Source organism: Bombina bombina, chromosome 10 (assembly GCF_027579735.1).
Source record: "Bombina bombina isolate aBomBom1 chromosome 10, aBomBom1.pri, whole genome shotgun sequence".
Taxonomy (NCBI): domain Eukaryota; kingdom Metazoa; phylum Chordata; class Amphibia; order Anura; family Bombinatoridae; genus Bombina; species Bombina bombina.
This window is the reverse complement of record NC_069508.1, coordinates 69,028,271-69,045,539: the sequence shown is the minus strand read 5'-3', so window position 1 is coordinate 69,045,539 and position 17,269 is coordinate 69,028,271. Positions and strand designations below refer to the sequence as shown.

The 17,269-nt window shown below is 38.6% G+C and overlaps 1 protein-coding gene across 1 annotated transcript in view; it reads right to left on the bottom strand.

Moving 5' to 3' along the window:
- Positions 1 to 17,269, bottom strand: part of KIFAP3 (kinesin associated protein 3) — a 479,627-nt gene that overhangs the window by 161,482 nt on the left and 300,876 nt on the right. The window contains 3 exon segments of the mRNA XM_053693102.1: positions 3,846 to 3,971; positions 6,371 to 6,536; positions 15,566 to 15,678. Of these exon segments, the coding sequence (XP_053549077.1) occupies positions 3,846 to 3,971; positions 6,371 to 6,536; positions 15,566 to 15,678 (405 nt within the window).

Here is a 17,269-nt window from a genome sequence, read left to right as displayed (position 1 = left end):
ACAGGGACAGGGATTTTACTCAAATCTTTTTGTGGTTCCCAAAAAAAGAGGGAACGTTTAGACCTATTTTAGACCTCAAGAGTCTAAACAAGTTTCTCAGACTTCCATCCTTCAAGATGGAGACCATCCGAACAATTTTACCAATGATCCAGGAGGGTCAATATATGACTACCGTGGACTTGAAGGATGCATACCTACATATTCCTATCCACAAGGATCATCATCAGTTTCTAAGGTTTGCCTTCTTGGACAAACATTTTCAGTTCGTGGCTCTTCCCTTCGGGTTGGCCACAGCATCCAGGATCTTCACGAAGGTTCTAGGGTCCCTTCTGGCGGTTCTCAGGCCGCGGGGCATAGCAGTGGCGCCTTATCTGGACGATATTTTGATTCAGGCGTCAACTTATCATCTGACAAAATCGCATACAGACACAGTGTTGTCCTTTCTGAGAACTCATGGATGGAAGGTGAACCTAGAAAAGAGTTCACTAATTCCACGGACAAGGGTTCCCTTCTTGGGAACTCTGATAGATTCTGTAGACATGAAAATATTTCTGACGGAGGTCAGAAAGTCAAGAATTCTAAATACATGACGAGCCCTTCAGTCCAATCCTCGGCCATCAGTGGCTCAGTGTATAGAGGTAATCGGATTGATGGTGGCGGCAATGGACATCATCCTGTTTGCTCGTTTTCATCTCAGACCACTGCAACTGTGCATGCTCGGACAGTGGAATGGGGACTATGCAAATTTATCTCCTCCGATAAATCCGGATCAAGAGACCAGAGACTTTCTTCTTCGGTGATTGTCGCCGGATCATCTGTCCCAAGGGACGCGTTTCCGCAGACCCTCGTGGGTGATTGTGACAACGGACGCCAGCTTACTGTGCTGGGATGCAGTCTGGAATTCCCTGAAGGCTCAGGGTGTATGGACTCAGGTGGAGTTTCTACTTCCAATCAATATTCTGGAATTGAGAGCAATATTCAATGCGCTTCAGGCATGGCCTCAGTTGGTTTCGACCAAATTCATCAGATTCCAGTCGGACAACATCACGACTGTGGCTTACAGCAATCATCAGGGGGGAACGAGGAGTTCCTTAGCGATGACAGAATTATCCAAGATAATTCGATGGGCGGAGGCCCACTCTTGTTATCTGTCAGCAATCTACATTCCAGGAGTGGACAACTGGGAAGCAGATTTTTTAAGCCGACAGGCTTTTCATCAGAGGGAATGGGAACTCCATCCGGAGGTATTTGCCTCACTAATTCTCCGATGGGGCAGACCGGAATTGGATCTGATGGCATCTCGACAGAATGCCAAGCTTCCAAGATACGGATCCAGGTCGAGGGATCATCAGGCCGAACTGATAGATGCCTTGGTAGTGCCTTGGTCATTCAGCCTAGCTTATGTGTTTCCACCGTTTCCTCTCCTTCCCCGCGTGATTGCTGGGATCAAACAGGAGAGAGCTTCAGTAATTCTGATCGCGCCTGCGTGGCCACGCAAGACTTGGTATGCAGATCTAGTGGACATGTCCTCTCTACCTCCGTGGAAACTTCCATTGAGACAGGACATTCTCATTCAAGGACCTTTCCAACATCCAAATCTAAATTCTCTGCAGCTAACTGCTTGGAGATTGAACGCTTGATTTTATCTAAGCGGGGATTCTCCGATTCGGTCATTGATACTTTGATCCAGGCACATAAGCCTGTCACTAGAAAGATCTGTCATAAGATATGGCGTACATATATTTTTTGGTGCAAATCCAAGGGCTACTCATGGAGAAAAGTTAAGATTCCCAGGATTCTGTCTTTTCTCCAAGAAGGATTGGAGAAAGGGTTATCAGCGAGTTCCTTAAAGGGACAGATTTCTGCTTTGTCAATTTTGCTACACAAACGTTTGGCAGATGTTCCAGATGTTCAGTCTTTTTGTCAGGCTCTATCCAGAATTAAGCCTGTGTTTAGACCAATTGCTCCACCCTGGAGTTTGAATTTAGTTCTTAGTGTTCTTCAAGGGGTTCCGTTTGAACCCATGCATTCCATAAATATTAAATTGTTATCTTGGAAAGTTTTGTTTTTGGTTGCTATTTCTTCTGCTCGTAGAGTTTCTGAGCTCTCAGCGTTACAATGTGACTCGCCTTATCTTATCTTTCATTCTGATAAGGTGGTTTTACGTACCAAACCTGGATTCCTTCCTAAGGTTGTTTCAAATAAGAATATTAATCAGGAGAGTTGTTCCATCTTTATGTCCTAATCCTTCTCCTAAGAAGAAGCGTCTGTTACAAAACCTGGACGTGGTCCGTGCCTTGAAGTTTTACTTGCAGGCAACTAAGGATTTCCGTCAATCATCTTCATTATTCATTGTTTTTTCTGGAAAGCGTAGGGGTCAGAAAGCTACGGCTACTCTTTCTTTTTGGCTGAAGAGTATCATCCACCTGGCATATGAGACAGCTGGACAGCAGCCTCCTGATAAAATTACGGCTCATTCTACTAGGGCTGTGGCTTCCACATGGGCTTTTAAAAACGATGCTTCTGTTGAACAGATTTGCAAGGCTGCGACTTGGTCGTCTCTTCATACTTTTTACAAATTTTATACTTTTGCTTCTTCTGAGGCTGGTTTTAAAAGAAAGGTTCTTCAAGAACTGGTGCCTTCCGTTTAGGTCTCTGTCTTGTCCCTCCCGTTTCATCCGTGTCCTGTAGCTTTGGTATTGTATCCCACAAGTAAGGATGAAATCCGTGGACTCGTCGTATCTTGAAGAAGAAAAGTAAATTTATGCTTACCTGATAAATAAATTTCTTCTACGATACGACGAGTCCACGGCCCTCCCTGTCATTTTTCAGACAGATTTAGATTATATTATATTTTTTGTAAACTTCAGTCACCTCTGCACCTTTGGCTTTTCCTTTCTCTTCCTAACTTCGGTCGAATGACTGGAGGTGGAGGGAAGGGAGGAGCTATATATACAGCTCTGCTGTGGTGCTCTTTGCCACTTCCTGTTAGCAGGAGGTTAATATCCCACAAGTAAGGATGAAATCCGTGGAGTTGTCGTATCGTAGAAGAAATTTATTTATCAGGTAAGCATAAATTTACTTTTAATTTGCTTACTTCTATTGTTATCCTTTGTTGAAGAGTTTATCTATGTAAGCTCAGGAGCAGCGAAGCACCTGGGTGCTAGCTGCTGATTGGTGGCTGCATATATATATATATATATATATATATATATATATATATATATATATATATACACCTAATGTCACTGGCTCACCCCATGTGTTCAGTTAGCAACCAGTTGTGCATTGCTGCTCCTTCAACAAATGATACCAAGAGAAGGAAGATAATTTGATAATAGACGTAAACTGGTATGTGCTACCTAAATCATGAAAGAAAAATGCACAACTGATCTTGGTGTATTTAAACTAATACACCAAGATCAGTTATGCATTTCCTACTAATGCTTATTGGCTGATGAACACTTCCTACTAACGCTCATTGGTGTATAGGTACTTCATACTAATAATCAGTTCACATTAGCATTAAATATATATTAACCAATAGGCAGTAGCAAAGGAAGTACCTTATCAGCCAATGAGCATTAGTAGGAAGTGCCCATCAGCCAATGAGCATAAGTTGCAGTTTAAAATTAAAAATATTGTAATTCATATTTGTTTCATGCAAAAATAAAAATAAATAAAAAGCACGTTTAGATGCTGCACTTTCATATGGATAACATATTGGAGTCCAAATAAATAAACATGTCTTATATAAAACAATAGAACTGAAACCATAGTTTCACAAGAACTGGGTAATAGTCAAATTTGATGCATATAAAAGACATAACGAATAATGTATTTACCATTCAGCAGTTCAATAAGAGCAGGAATGATCCCAGATTTTGCCAATAAGGCAGCACATGAGTCGTCCATTGACACTGTCCCAATCATTATAACCACTTCCAGCACCAAGTCATCTTCTGCCGACCCTGAGTAAGCAGCACAAAAAAAAACATCAGTTACACGGGATCTGATATCATTTTCATTCAAATGGATTTGAAACCCAAAATATGTTCTTTCAGAATTCAGATAGAGGATACAAATTGAAACAGCTTAACAGGACATCAATTTTTTCCTTCATGATTTAGATAGAGCAGGCAATTTTAAGCAACATTTTATTTTACTCCTATTATAATTTTTTCTTTGTTCTCTTGGTATGTTTATTTGAAAAGGCAGGAACGTAAGCTTAGGAGCCGGCCCAATTTTGGTTCAGCACCTGGGTGGCGCTACATTTAGCCACCAATCAGCAAGAACTACCCAGGTTCTGAACAAAAAATGGGCAGACTCCTTAGCTTACATTCCTGATTTTTAAATAAAGATACCAAGAGAACAAAAGAAAATTGATAATAGGAGTACATTACAAAGTTGCTTAAAATTGCCTGCTCTATCTGAATCATGAAAGAAAAAAATTTGGGCTGCATATCCCTTTAACAATTAACTTATATTATCATATTTGCTTCATTATCTAGGTATCTATAGATTAAAATTGCTGTCAAAAAGTGTGTGTAATTCTTTATCATTGTAAATAAATTGTGACATACAAATACAAATCTAAATTTACAAACACAATAAAAAAAAAAATACAAATCTTTAATTACAAATAAAAAAAATAAAAAAATTAAGTACAATTTTCTTTTTTGGAAATACAATTCAATTTTTTTTGTAATTAACACTTCCGGCATGTATCAAAACACTGTCAAAAATAAATGTTAGTTCCCATTTTGCTAAAGGACTTGCAATGTCACAGCAGTCATTTCAGCAGTTTTACTGGTGGAACATTATCTGACAACCCCAGCACATCAGCATCTCAGGTAGTATCGATCATGTAACTACAACATGGCTTGGTGATTATTTTCATTCGAACCATACAACACTATACAGATAAATACTGATTTTGACGTTTTAATTACAGTTTTCATAGCAGCAGGAAAATTCACTGTAGCATGTGGTCTTCTTTTAGAATACGTTTTTTTATGTTGTCATTTACCATGCAACATGCTTCAACATGCCTTGTTTTATTCAATAATGAAATAAGGAATATTGATTTTGTCAGCCATTTCTCAGCATTTAATTGAAAGCAAAACAGCAACTAGTTCCCAGGCAACCTTCTGAAATGACTACTGTGTTATCACAAGTCATTTAACAAAATTGGAACTAGCATTTATTTTTGACAGTAGTTTAACACATGCTGTAATAAAAAAAAAAAAAAAAAAAAATATTTCCAAAAAAAGAAAGATTGTGCTTCATAAAAAGTAAATTGTACTTAAATTTTTTTTTAAATATATTTGTAAATTTAGATTTGTATTTGTACATCACAAGTTATGTACGATGATAAAGAATCACACACACTTGCCTTTTTGATAGCAATTTTATTTTCCATAGGAACACTTTGTTGAAAGAGTAGCACTGCAATATTGGGAACTAGCTGAACACATCTGGTGAGCCAATAAGAAGGGGCATATATGTGAAGCCCCAAATAACCAGCTAGCACCAAAGTTGTGCAGAAAATTAAGGACTTCACATGTTTGTAAACTGCTGTGACAGAGGCAGGCTTCCTGCTCCCGGAAGAAAAGGGCTCAGCCGCTTATCGGTGTCGATGTTGAAGGTGGCAATTTGGGTGAGTGCGGAAGGATTTGAGCACACCAAGATTGTGGGATGTTTAGCTGCCAGTAGTGTATTGCTGCTCCTGAGACTACCTAGGCATGCTTTTCAACAAAGGATACCAAAAAGAACAAAGCAAATTAAATAATAAAGGAAAAGTTGTTTAAATTTGCATCCTCTATCTGAATCATAAATGTTTGATTTTACCGTCTTATCTTGTAATTTAAAAGAAATATTGAACAGTTAATACTAAGATAGAATGATGTATTTAAAGCAAAAAAAAATGTACCTGATAATATGTGCATATATATCTATATATACACACACTATATATATATATATATATATATATATATATATATATATATATATACACACACACTATATATATATATATATACACATACACACACACATACACATACACACACACTTTATATATATATATACACACAAATGCATACACACACTTTATATATATATATATATATATATATATATATATATATATATATATATATACACACACACACACATACACACTTTATATATATACACACACACATGCATACACACACTTTATATATATATATATATATATATATATATATATATATATATACACACACACACTATGAAGCAACATGAATCAAAAAGAACAACACAATTATTGTCTTAAACACAAACAAAGGTCATCTTTTGTGTTACACAAAGGTGGTTAAACTACCTGGTTTCAGCTTGTCCTTGAGGTATGGGACAAGGTTATATTCTTTAAGAACAAGCTCCCAGTCCAGATCACTAATGGTGAGGTTGGCCAATGTCCCAAGACATTCAATTACAAATTCCTCTTCTTCATCATTTGAAATCTGAGCAGCTAAATCCCCGACATAGTCCTGGAAAAAACAAGACTTTTAAGTGCGCTCATTTCTGTCGTCATGACAACTGATACAAATAGATTTATCTTTTTTCAATTTAACTTGAAGGGCCATCCTGTTAATTTAACAATAAATATCAAATTTCACATATATTTCAAATCAGCCCTTTTTTTAAAAGGAGGCAACATGCTTCTTTCATGATTCAGATTGAAGGAGGAGCAATGCACTACTGAGAGATAGATGAACACATTGGGTGAGCCAATGACAAAATACATATTTGTGCAGCTTTCAATCAGCAGCCAGCCCCCAATAGTGTATTGCTTCAACTAACCCTACCTACATATGATTTTCAACAAAGGATACCAAAAGAATGAAGCAAATGAGAAAGTAAATTGGAAAGTTATTTACATTGACGTGCTATATCTGAATCATGAAAGCTTCATTTTGACTATACTGTCCCTTTAAGCAAGCACATATATACATCCAAACCCAAAATATTTAAACAATTCAGACCTAGATCACATACACTGTATAAATACACAGGAAAGAGGAACAAGACCGTTACAGATAAAATAGGTTTCTGTGTGTTGTGAACGGGAAGAGTTAGAGGAGAAATATGTTAATTAGGCAGAAAAAAGCACTGGACTTATGGACCTACGAGCACTACAGCTCCAGAGCAGGACATGGTTGGTGACTTGCAGGTCATGTAACTGCTGCTCCTGATTTGCTCATTTCCAGAGAAGCGGCAATGCTTGTTTTTCTGGGTATGACTTTACCTATGTGTTTAACCATTTTTAAACTTTTTTTTGCATGTGTTCATAAACACATAGTTATATACTCTGACAAATTCACCTTCTTTAAAGGTACATGATATCCAATATTTTCTCTCATGCTTCACACAGAGCAGACAATTTCAAACAACTTTCCAACTTACATCTAATGATGAGATTTGCTTCATTCTCTTAATATCTTTTGTTGAAGGAGCATAAATACACTTCTGACAGCAAGCCGAACACATTTGGTGAGCCGATGAGAAAAAGCCTATATGTACAGCTACCATTCCCAGCTAGCTCCCAGTAGTACATTGCTGCTCCTGGATACCAGGAGAACAAACCATTTAGATAATAGAATTAATTTTAAAAGTGGTTTAAAATCATACGCTCTATCCAAACAATGAACATCTAATTTTATTGTACTGTCCCTTTAAGTACCAGAATTGCAACTAATTAAAGGGCCATGATACCCAAATGTTGAAACACTTGAAATTGATGCAGCATAGCTGTAAAAAGCGAAGTAGAAAATATCACCTGAACATCTCTATGTAAAAAAGAAAGATATTTTACCTAAAAAATTCCTCAGTAGCCACATCCCATTGTAAAGGACTTCTTAGTAGCAAATCAGTATGTCTGTCCCGGGACAGCTAAGGGAGTGAGCTTACGTGCACACTCATCTTATTTCACCAATCAGGTAAAGGAAGTTTACTATGAAATCTTCATGAGATCAAAGTAAAAGAGTTCATGACCTCAGCACTGTTGATGCTGATTGGCTGCTGTTCGTTTCTTCATTTTTTTTTTTACCTGCAGCTGGGCTGCAGCTGAGTATAACTTTTTACACAGAACTTACTCTGCTGAGTTGAGGAGATTGTGAGGTAAAATATCTTCCTTTTTTACATAGAGATGCTCAGGTGATATTTTCCTGTCAGCTTTTTACAGTTATACTGCATAAGTTTCAAGTGATTTAGCATATTAGTATTATGTCCCTTTAACCACACACTATGGTGGATGCCCACCTTGGACATTTGTGCCATAGGTTCTCCACCACTGTCTAATATATCCCTTTTTTCAAACAGTTTTTTTAATTTTTTTATTTATGTTTTCTTTTTATTTTCAATACAAAACAAACTGTAAACACATATTGGGAACAGTGGTCTAGAGTCGCAGCTCAACATTGCATTCAAGAAACGATACATATATTAAGCTAGGCACGATCAATCATCATGAGACTCAAGGTAGTGTCTTTATTATGTAAATAAACCATAGTCCAATGATCATTAGTCTCTTCATCTTGTGCTGAAGTATTAGAGTTCCTGATAAGGGGGGATGTTAGGAGTTGGAAGAAGTGGAGGAACTCCTGTTGTCTCAAAGATAGGACTAATGGTTTTTCTTGCCTTAATAGGTTACCAGGTAGGTACTCTCGTGTCAGGATATATCACATATATGTATCAATGGAAACACATTTTATTTCAAAATAGCATACAACTTAGATAGGGAAAGTAGGAAAGAAGTAGAGGGGGGGGAGAGATAGGGGAAAAGTTTAAAGGTAGAGGCAGTAGAGTTAGTAGGGTGCTAGTATTTTTGCTGGGTGTGTTTTATGCGGTATTATAGGTGAAGGATTCCCATAGGAAGAGAATATCTTGGTATAAAGAGATTTGACCCAATTTAAGGTAGTATAGTCTCTCCATGAGGAGATTTTTGTGAACTAGTGTTACCCATTCTTGAATGAAGGGAGTCAGTGCCGATTTCCATTTTCTAGGGATTAACTGGTTTGCAGCATTTAGCATTATTTGAAAAAGATGCTTTCTTATTTTGCAGTTGATGGCAGGGGGTTGGCATATTAAGACTAGGTCTGGGGTGGGGACTATATTGGTGCTTAGGATTCTATTGATGTTTTCAAAAATTTGTGACCAGAAAGGTTTTATATGCTCACAGTCCCACCAAATGTGTGTGAGGTGACCTTCTTGTATGCACCCTCTCCAACAGGATGGAGATGTGTTTTTGTATATAGATTTCAACCTTGCAGGTGTCAAGTACCATCGCATCATTATTTTGATGTTGGTCTCTTTGGCTTGTGCTTAGTGTGCTAGATTGTCAAACCTGCGTATCCAGAGTCTTGGGGGGGGGGGGTGTTCACCTCCAGTTCTAGGTCCCATATTTTGGTGAAAGTCGGGAGATGTGGGAAGGTCTCATGTAAAATTAATTTATGTAGTTTGGAGATGGTACAGCGTATGTTTTCTGTGGTATGGCATACTTGTTCAAAGGGGGTGAGTGGTCGTATCAGGTCTTTCAAACATTTGTGTGTAGCTACATAATGTCTAATTTGGTGAATTCGGAACCAAGAGGATAGGATTGGATGGGTCAAGGTTTCAAGTTGGGATTTGGTTTTGAGGCTGTGGTTATCGTCTGTTAAAAGGAATATGGGAAGAGAATTAAATGGGTTTGTGAGCTGGGGTAAGGATTGGTTAAGCCCCGGTGGGAATTCTGGGTTGTTTAGAATTGTGGTTAGGGGAGAGTATTTGGAAGATATTTTGTTTGGAGATTTGTTGGTTCGTCTCCAGTCTGACCATGTTTCATTTGTTATAGAAGAGGATGAGATCACATATTTGTTAAAATGTCCGGGGTTCCAGCATATCTCATCTAATCTCTGTGACAATGATAGGGTGTTTTCTAGTTGTACCCAATTTTTGGTGTTAGGGCCTCTTAGTTTACACCAGTCTGAAATTCTCTGCAACGAGACAGCTAATTTATAAGAACGAAGGTGTGGGACACCCAGACCCCCTTCAGTGGGAAGTTTGTATAGTGTATTTTTGTTTATTCTAGGTGGCCTGCGTTTCCAAATATAATCATTTATAATTTTTTGTAGGATGTCTAAATCCTTTTGAATGCCTGGGATGGGGATTGTTTGGAGAATGTATAAAACTTTTGTAAGTAGAGTCATTTTTGTGGCGTGGATCCTACCTAGTCATGAAAGATTTTTAGGCAGCCAAGCTGAGGTAAGACTCTTAAACTCTGAAATTAAGCTACCATAGTTTTGTGGGTGGAGGTCTGTTATATTGGGGGTGATATTGATACCTAGGTATTTCAAATATTTTGTTTGTGGTTTTAGGGGGCAGGTCGTCTTCAGCTCTTCCAGTAGTTGGTTGGTAAGATTTATAGGCAGGTATTCTGATTTGGTCACATTAACCAGAAAGTTAGACACAGTCCCGTAGAGGGCTAGTTCCAAGATAGAAGTTCTGAGAGAGGGGAGAGGGTTTGTGAGAGTAAGGAGTATGTCATCTGCGAAGATCGCAAGTTTGTAAGTTTGCTCGCCTACTTTTATCCCTTGAATCAGGTGGTTATGTCTTATTTTAGTAGCTAGCGGCTCTAGGGCTAGAATGAATAGAAGTGGGGATAATGGGCATCCCTGTCGGGATCCATTTCTGATTTCGAAGGGGTCAGAGAGCGTGCCATTAATTCTAATTTGTGCTGTCGGTTTGGTATAAAGGGCAAATATTTTCTGGATGAAGGGGTCAGGGAAGTTAAATCGTCTCAGGGTTTCTTGAAGGAAAGTCCAGTCTGTAAAATGCCTTTTCGGCGTCAGTCGATAGGAAAACGGTCGGGATTTTGTTTTGCGAGATAAACTCCAAGAGATTAAGGACTTTAACAGTGTTGTCCTTAGCCTCTCTGTGGGGCACAAAACCCACTTGGTCTTGGTGGATTAATGACGGTAGGATGCTGTTAAGTCGGGAGGCAAGAATCTTGGCGTAGATTTTTAGGTCTATGTTAAGTAGGGAAATGGGTCTGAAGTTGGCTGGGGAGTCGGGGGGTTTACCTGGTTTGGCAAGGACAGAGATATTAGCCTGAAGCATGCTATCGGGGAAAGGGAGAGAATCAGAGATATAATTAAATAAGTCAGTTAGGTGTGGAACTAAAAGATTTGCAAATGTTTTATAGTAGGTACCTGTGAAACCATCCGGGCCAGGGGCTTTGTTTTGTTTTAGTTGTTGTATCGCATCCTTTACCTCTGAAGGGAGGATAGGTTTTTCCAAAAGCTCGCTTTGTTTGGGAGTCAGTTGTGCAAGTGGGGTATCATGACATAATTGACTATGGGATTGGGTGTCTCTGTTAGGATATAGATTATAGAGTTTGTGGTAAAAAAATTTGAACTCATTCGCTATGGAGAGGGTGTCTTCTAGGTGTTTACCTTGCGTAGATTTTAATGTGTACATATGTTTTTTGTTGCTGTTTTTTTAAGGCTCTTGCAAGATATTTCCCTGGTTTGTTGCCCTCCCTGTAGAAGGTTTGTTGGAGGTGTAATAATTGTCTTTGTGACTTAATGTGGAGAATGGAGTTTAATTTATCTCTTTTTTCTTTAAGTTCCTCTAGGACTGCATTATCTAGGGGGTTGACCTTGTGAGCGTAATCTAGGTTGGATATCTCGGAAGATAGGCGTTCTATTTCTAGTATATTTTTCTTTTTGATTTGCGCTTTTACCTTGATAAATTCTCCCCTGATTGTGCATTTATGGGCTTCCCATAAGGTTGCCATCTTCACATCTGGGGTAGTATTGAGTGCAAAATAGTCTTTAATATAAATTTGCGAAAAGCTTGGTCTGGGTTGGGTCTAGTAATATGTGGTCATCAAGTCTCCACTGAAAGGCCCTAAATGGGGCTGATGGCCATCTGATGTTGCACGAGACTAAGGAGTGATCTGACCAGGAGGTATGTTTTATCTGCGAGTTTCTGGAATGAGAGAGGAGCAAGTGGTCCACAAATATGTAATCTAATCTAGAGTAGTTACGTTTAGGATGGGAAAAGAAGGTATAATCTTGTTTTTGGGGGTTAAAATATCTCCATACGTCGTGTAAACCCAAGGTCTTTAGTTTCTGCCAGATCTTAGATAGATTTGGGGTTTTGGTTCTAGACTCTGGATTAGAGCAATCGACTGTGGGGTCTAGGGGGAAATTAAAGTCCCCCGCGACTATGAGAGAGCCTTTCACCTCTGTCATGATTAGGTCTGAGATCGAGTGTATAAATTTGTCTTGTCTGGAGTTAGGGGCGTATACGTTAATTATGGTTACTGGTTTACCATATAATAGTCCTTTCAAGCATATATATCTACCTTCTTTATCTGAGATACATTGCATTTTGGTAAAAGGTAAGGATTTGTGGAGCAGGATACTGACTCCATTGACTTTTTTTGTTGGGATGTGTACTGTGGTAGTGCTGCGGGTATTGTGGAGTGAAGTATTTGGGGACATTTTTGGCTTTAAAATGTGTCTCTTGGAGCATCAGTATATGCCCGCTCTTTTTCTGAAGGTCCATAATGGCTATTCGCCTTTTCTGGGGACAATTTAGCCCTTTAGCATTTTGTGTAAGGATAATTAGTTCATTTGGGTTGTGACTACCCATTGTAGATATATGGGAGAGCAAACATTATTAGTATAGATGTAGAAAGACCTATAACTTTGGTCGGTGTGTGCGCACCCAAGAAATAGTAAAGAAGGGGAAAGGTGGGGAGAGTGTGAGAAAGAGAAGGTAGAAACATAAAGAAGAGAAAAAGAAGTAAGCAAAATACAATTTTTACTATCATTACATGTAACATTCCTAGAATTAAAGGAGAAAGTCTCCCAACTGAGTGAGAACAATTAACGAGTGTGATTTGTTAACAGTCAACAATTTGCAGATATTTATCATGGCATAATTTTAACGGAGAACTAAAAACATTTTATGGCAATAAACGATAAAGTAGGAACAGGCTTAGCCTGAAATGGCATATCATCAACGTGGGTAGCTATCCCACTAAGTGCAATAAGTAACTTAATGATATAAGGAGAGTCTCAAGTATTTACCACATCACGTTTGAGTCAGCCTTTATCACCTCTGGGAGACAGCAAGGGCGTCGTGGGTTTTTGTGCTCTTTTTTTGTCGAACTGGTATCCATTGCCTCCTCTGCGGGAGCGGAGGAGGGCCTGAGGGCCTGTGGTCTTTATTATGAGTCGGAGGGATCTCATCAAGATGTGGTGGTTGTATGTCCAGTTCTGTACATATAGATTGGATATCTTCCACCGTAGAGCATGTCAGACGTCTACCTTTCCAAAGTATTATTAGATGGAAGGGAAAACCCCATCTGTATGGGATGCTTCTTTTCCTCAGCATCATGGTTAGTGGTTTAAGCTCCCTGCGTTTAGACAGAGTTCTTTGGGAGAGATCAGCAAACATCTGCATCTCCACATTATTGTGCCTGAGGGGTTGTTGTTCTCTTGCAAGTTTCATTAAATCTTCCTTTACTTGGTAGTTGGTTATTCTAACTATGACATCTCTCGGTGGTTGATCGTTTTGTGGTTTAGGACGGAGAGCTCTGTGAGCTCTATGTCGATTTTCGTCGGGATTTCTTCTTTCTTCAAAGCGCTGAAGAAGTTTTGGAGATACTGCTCTAGGTCTGAAGTGGCGACAGCTTCGGGGATGCCTCTCAGCCTGATGTTGTGGCGCCTGCTGCGGTTTTCTGCATCATCTAGTTTGTCTTCCAGCTCAACAATATTTGCCCCCTGTCGTTGGATAGTGTTATGTAGCTCTTAAATAGCTTCAGTATGGGAGTCCTGTGTGCTTTCGAGCGTCTCAACCCTGTGCCCTATGTCAGATATATCTTTCTTGAGGTCGGAAATTTCATCTCTGATGCATTGCTTAACTTGAGTGATTAGTGATGAAAAGTCCTTTTTTGAAGGGATTGAGTTAAAGAGAGCTGTTGGTATGGTGATGTTTTCAGCGGGTTGGTCACTCTCTGATTCTGATGAGCTTTGACATGAGGCATGATCAGGGGGATCAGCTTCTTCTGAGACGTTGCTTTTGGCTTCTAAGGCCTTGAAGAAAGTGTTCACAGTATGTGAGGTGGTTTTCATTTGCTTATTGTTTTTATTTGGTTTGCTGCCCTTCTTTGGCGACATTTTAGCTAGAGCTGGAGATGATATATGTCGCTTGAATATATATAATAAGAAACGAAATGAGATATTAGGGTCTGTGTGGCAGAAAATTACCCTCTAGTTGTTAGTGAATAGGGTTTAGCTATAGTCCCTCTGGTGATGTGTCACCCCTAAGGCTGCTCTCAAGCAGTATCCCAATGAAAAAGAGCTTATGTAAATAATAGGCTTTAGTATAATTTAGTGTAATGTAATTCCCCTGCATCTGTCTCTTCTGACTTTTGTTTCACGCCGGCTTACAGGGGTTAATGTTTTAGTTACCCAGATTTACATTGTAGGCGTCTGCATTATGAGTGAGGATTACAAACTTTTATTGCTTTTGTGACCCCATTTTTAGGTTCCTTCATAAATGTTCATATGCTGGTGGGGGTCCGTTAGATTATGGCAATCAGTAGCCCTGCATGCCTCTACTAGCCTCCGTTAACATCCCATGCTGCTTTTTAAACTTTAAGTCAGGCTGCGGCCTGGCGCGGGACTCACCTCGGCCTCCTGGATCCGTGTGTGGTCACTTAGCGCTGGTCCTTTGCCCCAATTAGGTCCGGGCAGTGTTCTCTTGCTAGCGTGGGTCTTTTAGGAGCTCCGGTGGGGTTTTACATGTCCCGGTTAGCAGACTGGTTTCTGGAGCTAGCGTGAGAAGGCTGCAGCTGCTCTCTATCAGTTGGCGGTCCGGCAGCTAAGGGTATTTGAGATGCGATCCTAAAGTGAACATCATTAGATCAGCTGCTTCGGTCACTGTTTGCAACTGCTTATAGTGCTGTGGCAAGGGACAATTTCGTCCTCAATCAGACAGGGCTCAGGAGTACTAGGAAAAGGCAGCCATCTCCAAGGCTGGCTAGCTCCGCCCCTTCAAACATTTTTTTTTAATTCATAATACCTATGGTTCTCTAGCTTCCATTTAAAGGGAGATGAAACCCAAAATGTTTCTTTCATGATTCAGATAGACCATACATGTTTAAACAACTTAACAATTTATTTATTTTATCAATTTTGCATCATTTTCTTGTTATCCTTTGTTGAAGGAGCAGCAAGGCACTACTGGGAGCTGGCTGAACACACCAGTAAGCCAATGACAAAAGGCATATACGTGCAATCACCAATCAGCAGCTAGATCCCAGTAATTGAGCCTACCTAGCTGTGCTTTTCAACAAAGAATACCAAGAGAACAACACAAATTAAATAATAGTGCATTGGAAAGTTGTATGTTCTATCTGAATCATGACAGAATCATTTTGGGTTTCATATTCCATTAAGTTATAATCCTGTAAAATTAAACGCCATCACTATAACAGTCAATGACTAAAAAGAATTTTTCTTACTATAAATAGATTTTTGGTTTGTCCATCATGCTGAGATATGTTTCGAATCATCTTCATTAGCAATGGGTCCTTAAATTTCAGAGCTTTTTTCATTAGCATCTTCAGCCCATTACCTAAAAGGGAAAATATTACATAAAGATGATGAAACGCTGTTCCATTTGACCAAAATATGAGACATCTTCAAGGGTATTCTATTAATTGTGAGTCCCAAAGTAAATAAAAAACAGACACTGAGCTGCATTTATAAAAATTTGAGTCAAATGACACTGGCTACAACATTATAGTTAAGATCACCCCTTTATGATGCCCTTTATGATTAACAATAAAAAATAAAAAAAAACAGTGAAATATTCACAATGAAACTTAAATACAAATTAAAATTAACGTAAAAAAAAATCCCTGTGTACTGAAGGAAGAGACTTCCAAAGATCCAAAGTTTGGAGGAAATAAAATCAAAAACAGCTGCCTGTAACAATTTCAAGGATGCCTCGGATGTTTCTGTTGCAGTGTCTACCTTAAACAGATGAAAAGAAATATAAAGCAGATTATATTGTTTTTATCAAATGTAATAAATGTTTTCCAGTCTAGGAGAGTTCCAGTTTACCAGGGGTTTTCTGATTTAGGATATTGTCTTAGAGCTATAGTAGTTCTATACTATGTGAGAACTAAATTGGCTGAAGTTTATTTCTGTTGGCCATTACAGTTTTGCACTATATTTCCTTTCATCTGTTTGAGAATCCCACTGCAACAGATACACCAGAGACATCCTTGGAATCGCTACAGCTGTTCTTGATATCCTTTCCTCCAAAACTTTGGATCTTTGGAAGTTTCTTACTTGCGCCAGTGCACAGCGATTTTTATTCACATTATTTGGACTTTATGACTAGCAAGCCAAACAGTATGTAATATTTTGATCCATGCAAAATTAAAAACTGCCAACAAGTAACACAATCAGGCAATATTCTTCAGATTCCTTCTTGGATTAATCAGGGCTTCCATTACTTTAATTGACCCAGTTATACTGTAATCACTAAAGATGTTTGCAGAAAAGAAAAGACTGTTGCAACTGAAATATAATCTAACCCAATATTCAGGATAACCCTGTCTGATTAAGAGGACAATGTGTTTATACTAATAGTGGCCTTCAATAAAAGCAACAAATATTAATACCTATAATTTAGAGGGACAGTCTAGTCAAAACTTCAGATAGGGCATCAATTTTAAACAACTTTCCAATTTACTTTTATCATCAAATTTGCTTTGTTCTCTTGTTATTCATTGTTGAAAGCTAAATCTAGGTAGGCTCATATGCTAATTTCTAAGCCCTTGCAGTTTAAAAGATTTTCACAGCTAGATAGTGCTAGTTCATGTGTGCCATAAAGATAACACTGTGTTCACTCCCATGGAGTTATTTATGAGAAGGCACTGATTGGCTAAAATGAATGTCTGTGAAAAGAACTGAAATAAGGGAGCAGTTTGCAGAGGCTTTAGATACAAGGTAATCACAGAGGTAAAAAATGTATTAATATAACTGGGGAATCAACGATAAAGGGTTTATCTATCTTTTCAAACAATACAAACTATGGAGTAGACTGTCCCTTTAACCACATTTTAAGATGGCTCAGAGCAATAATACAATGTATCATTGAGAGAGCATCAAAGCCGGAGAGACAGATTTAGAGTGAGAGAAAATATTCTAGAAAA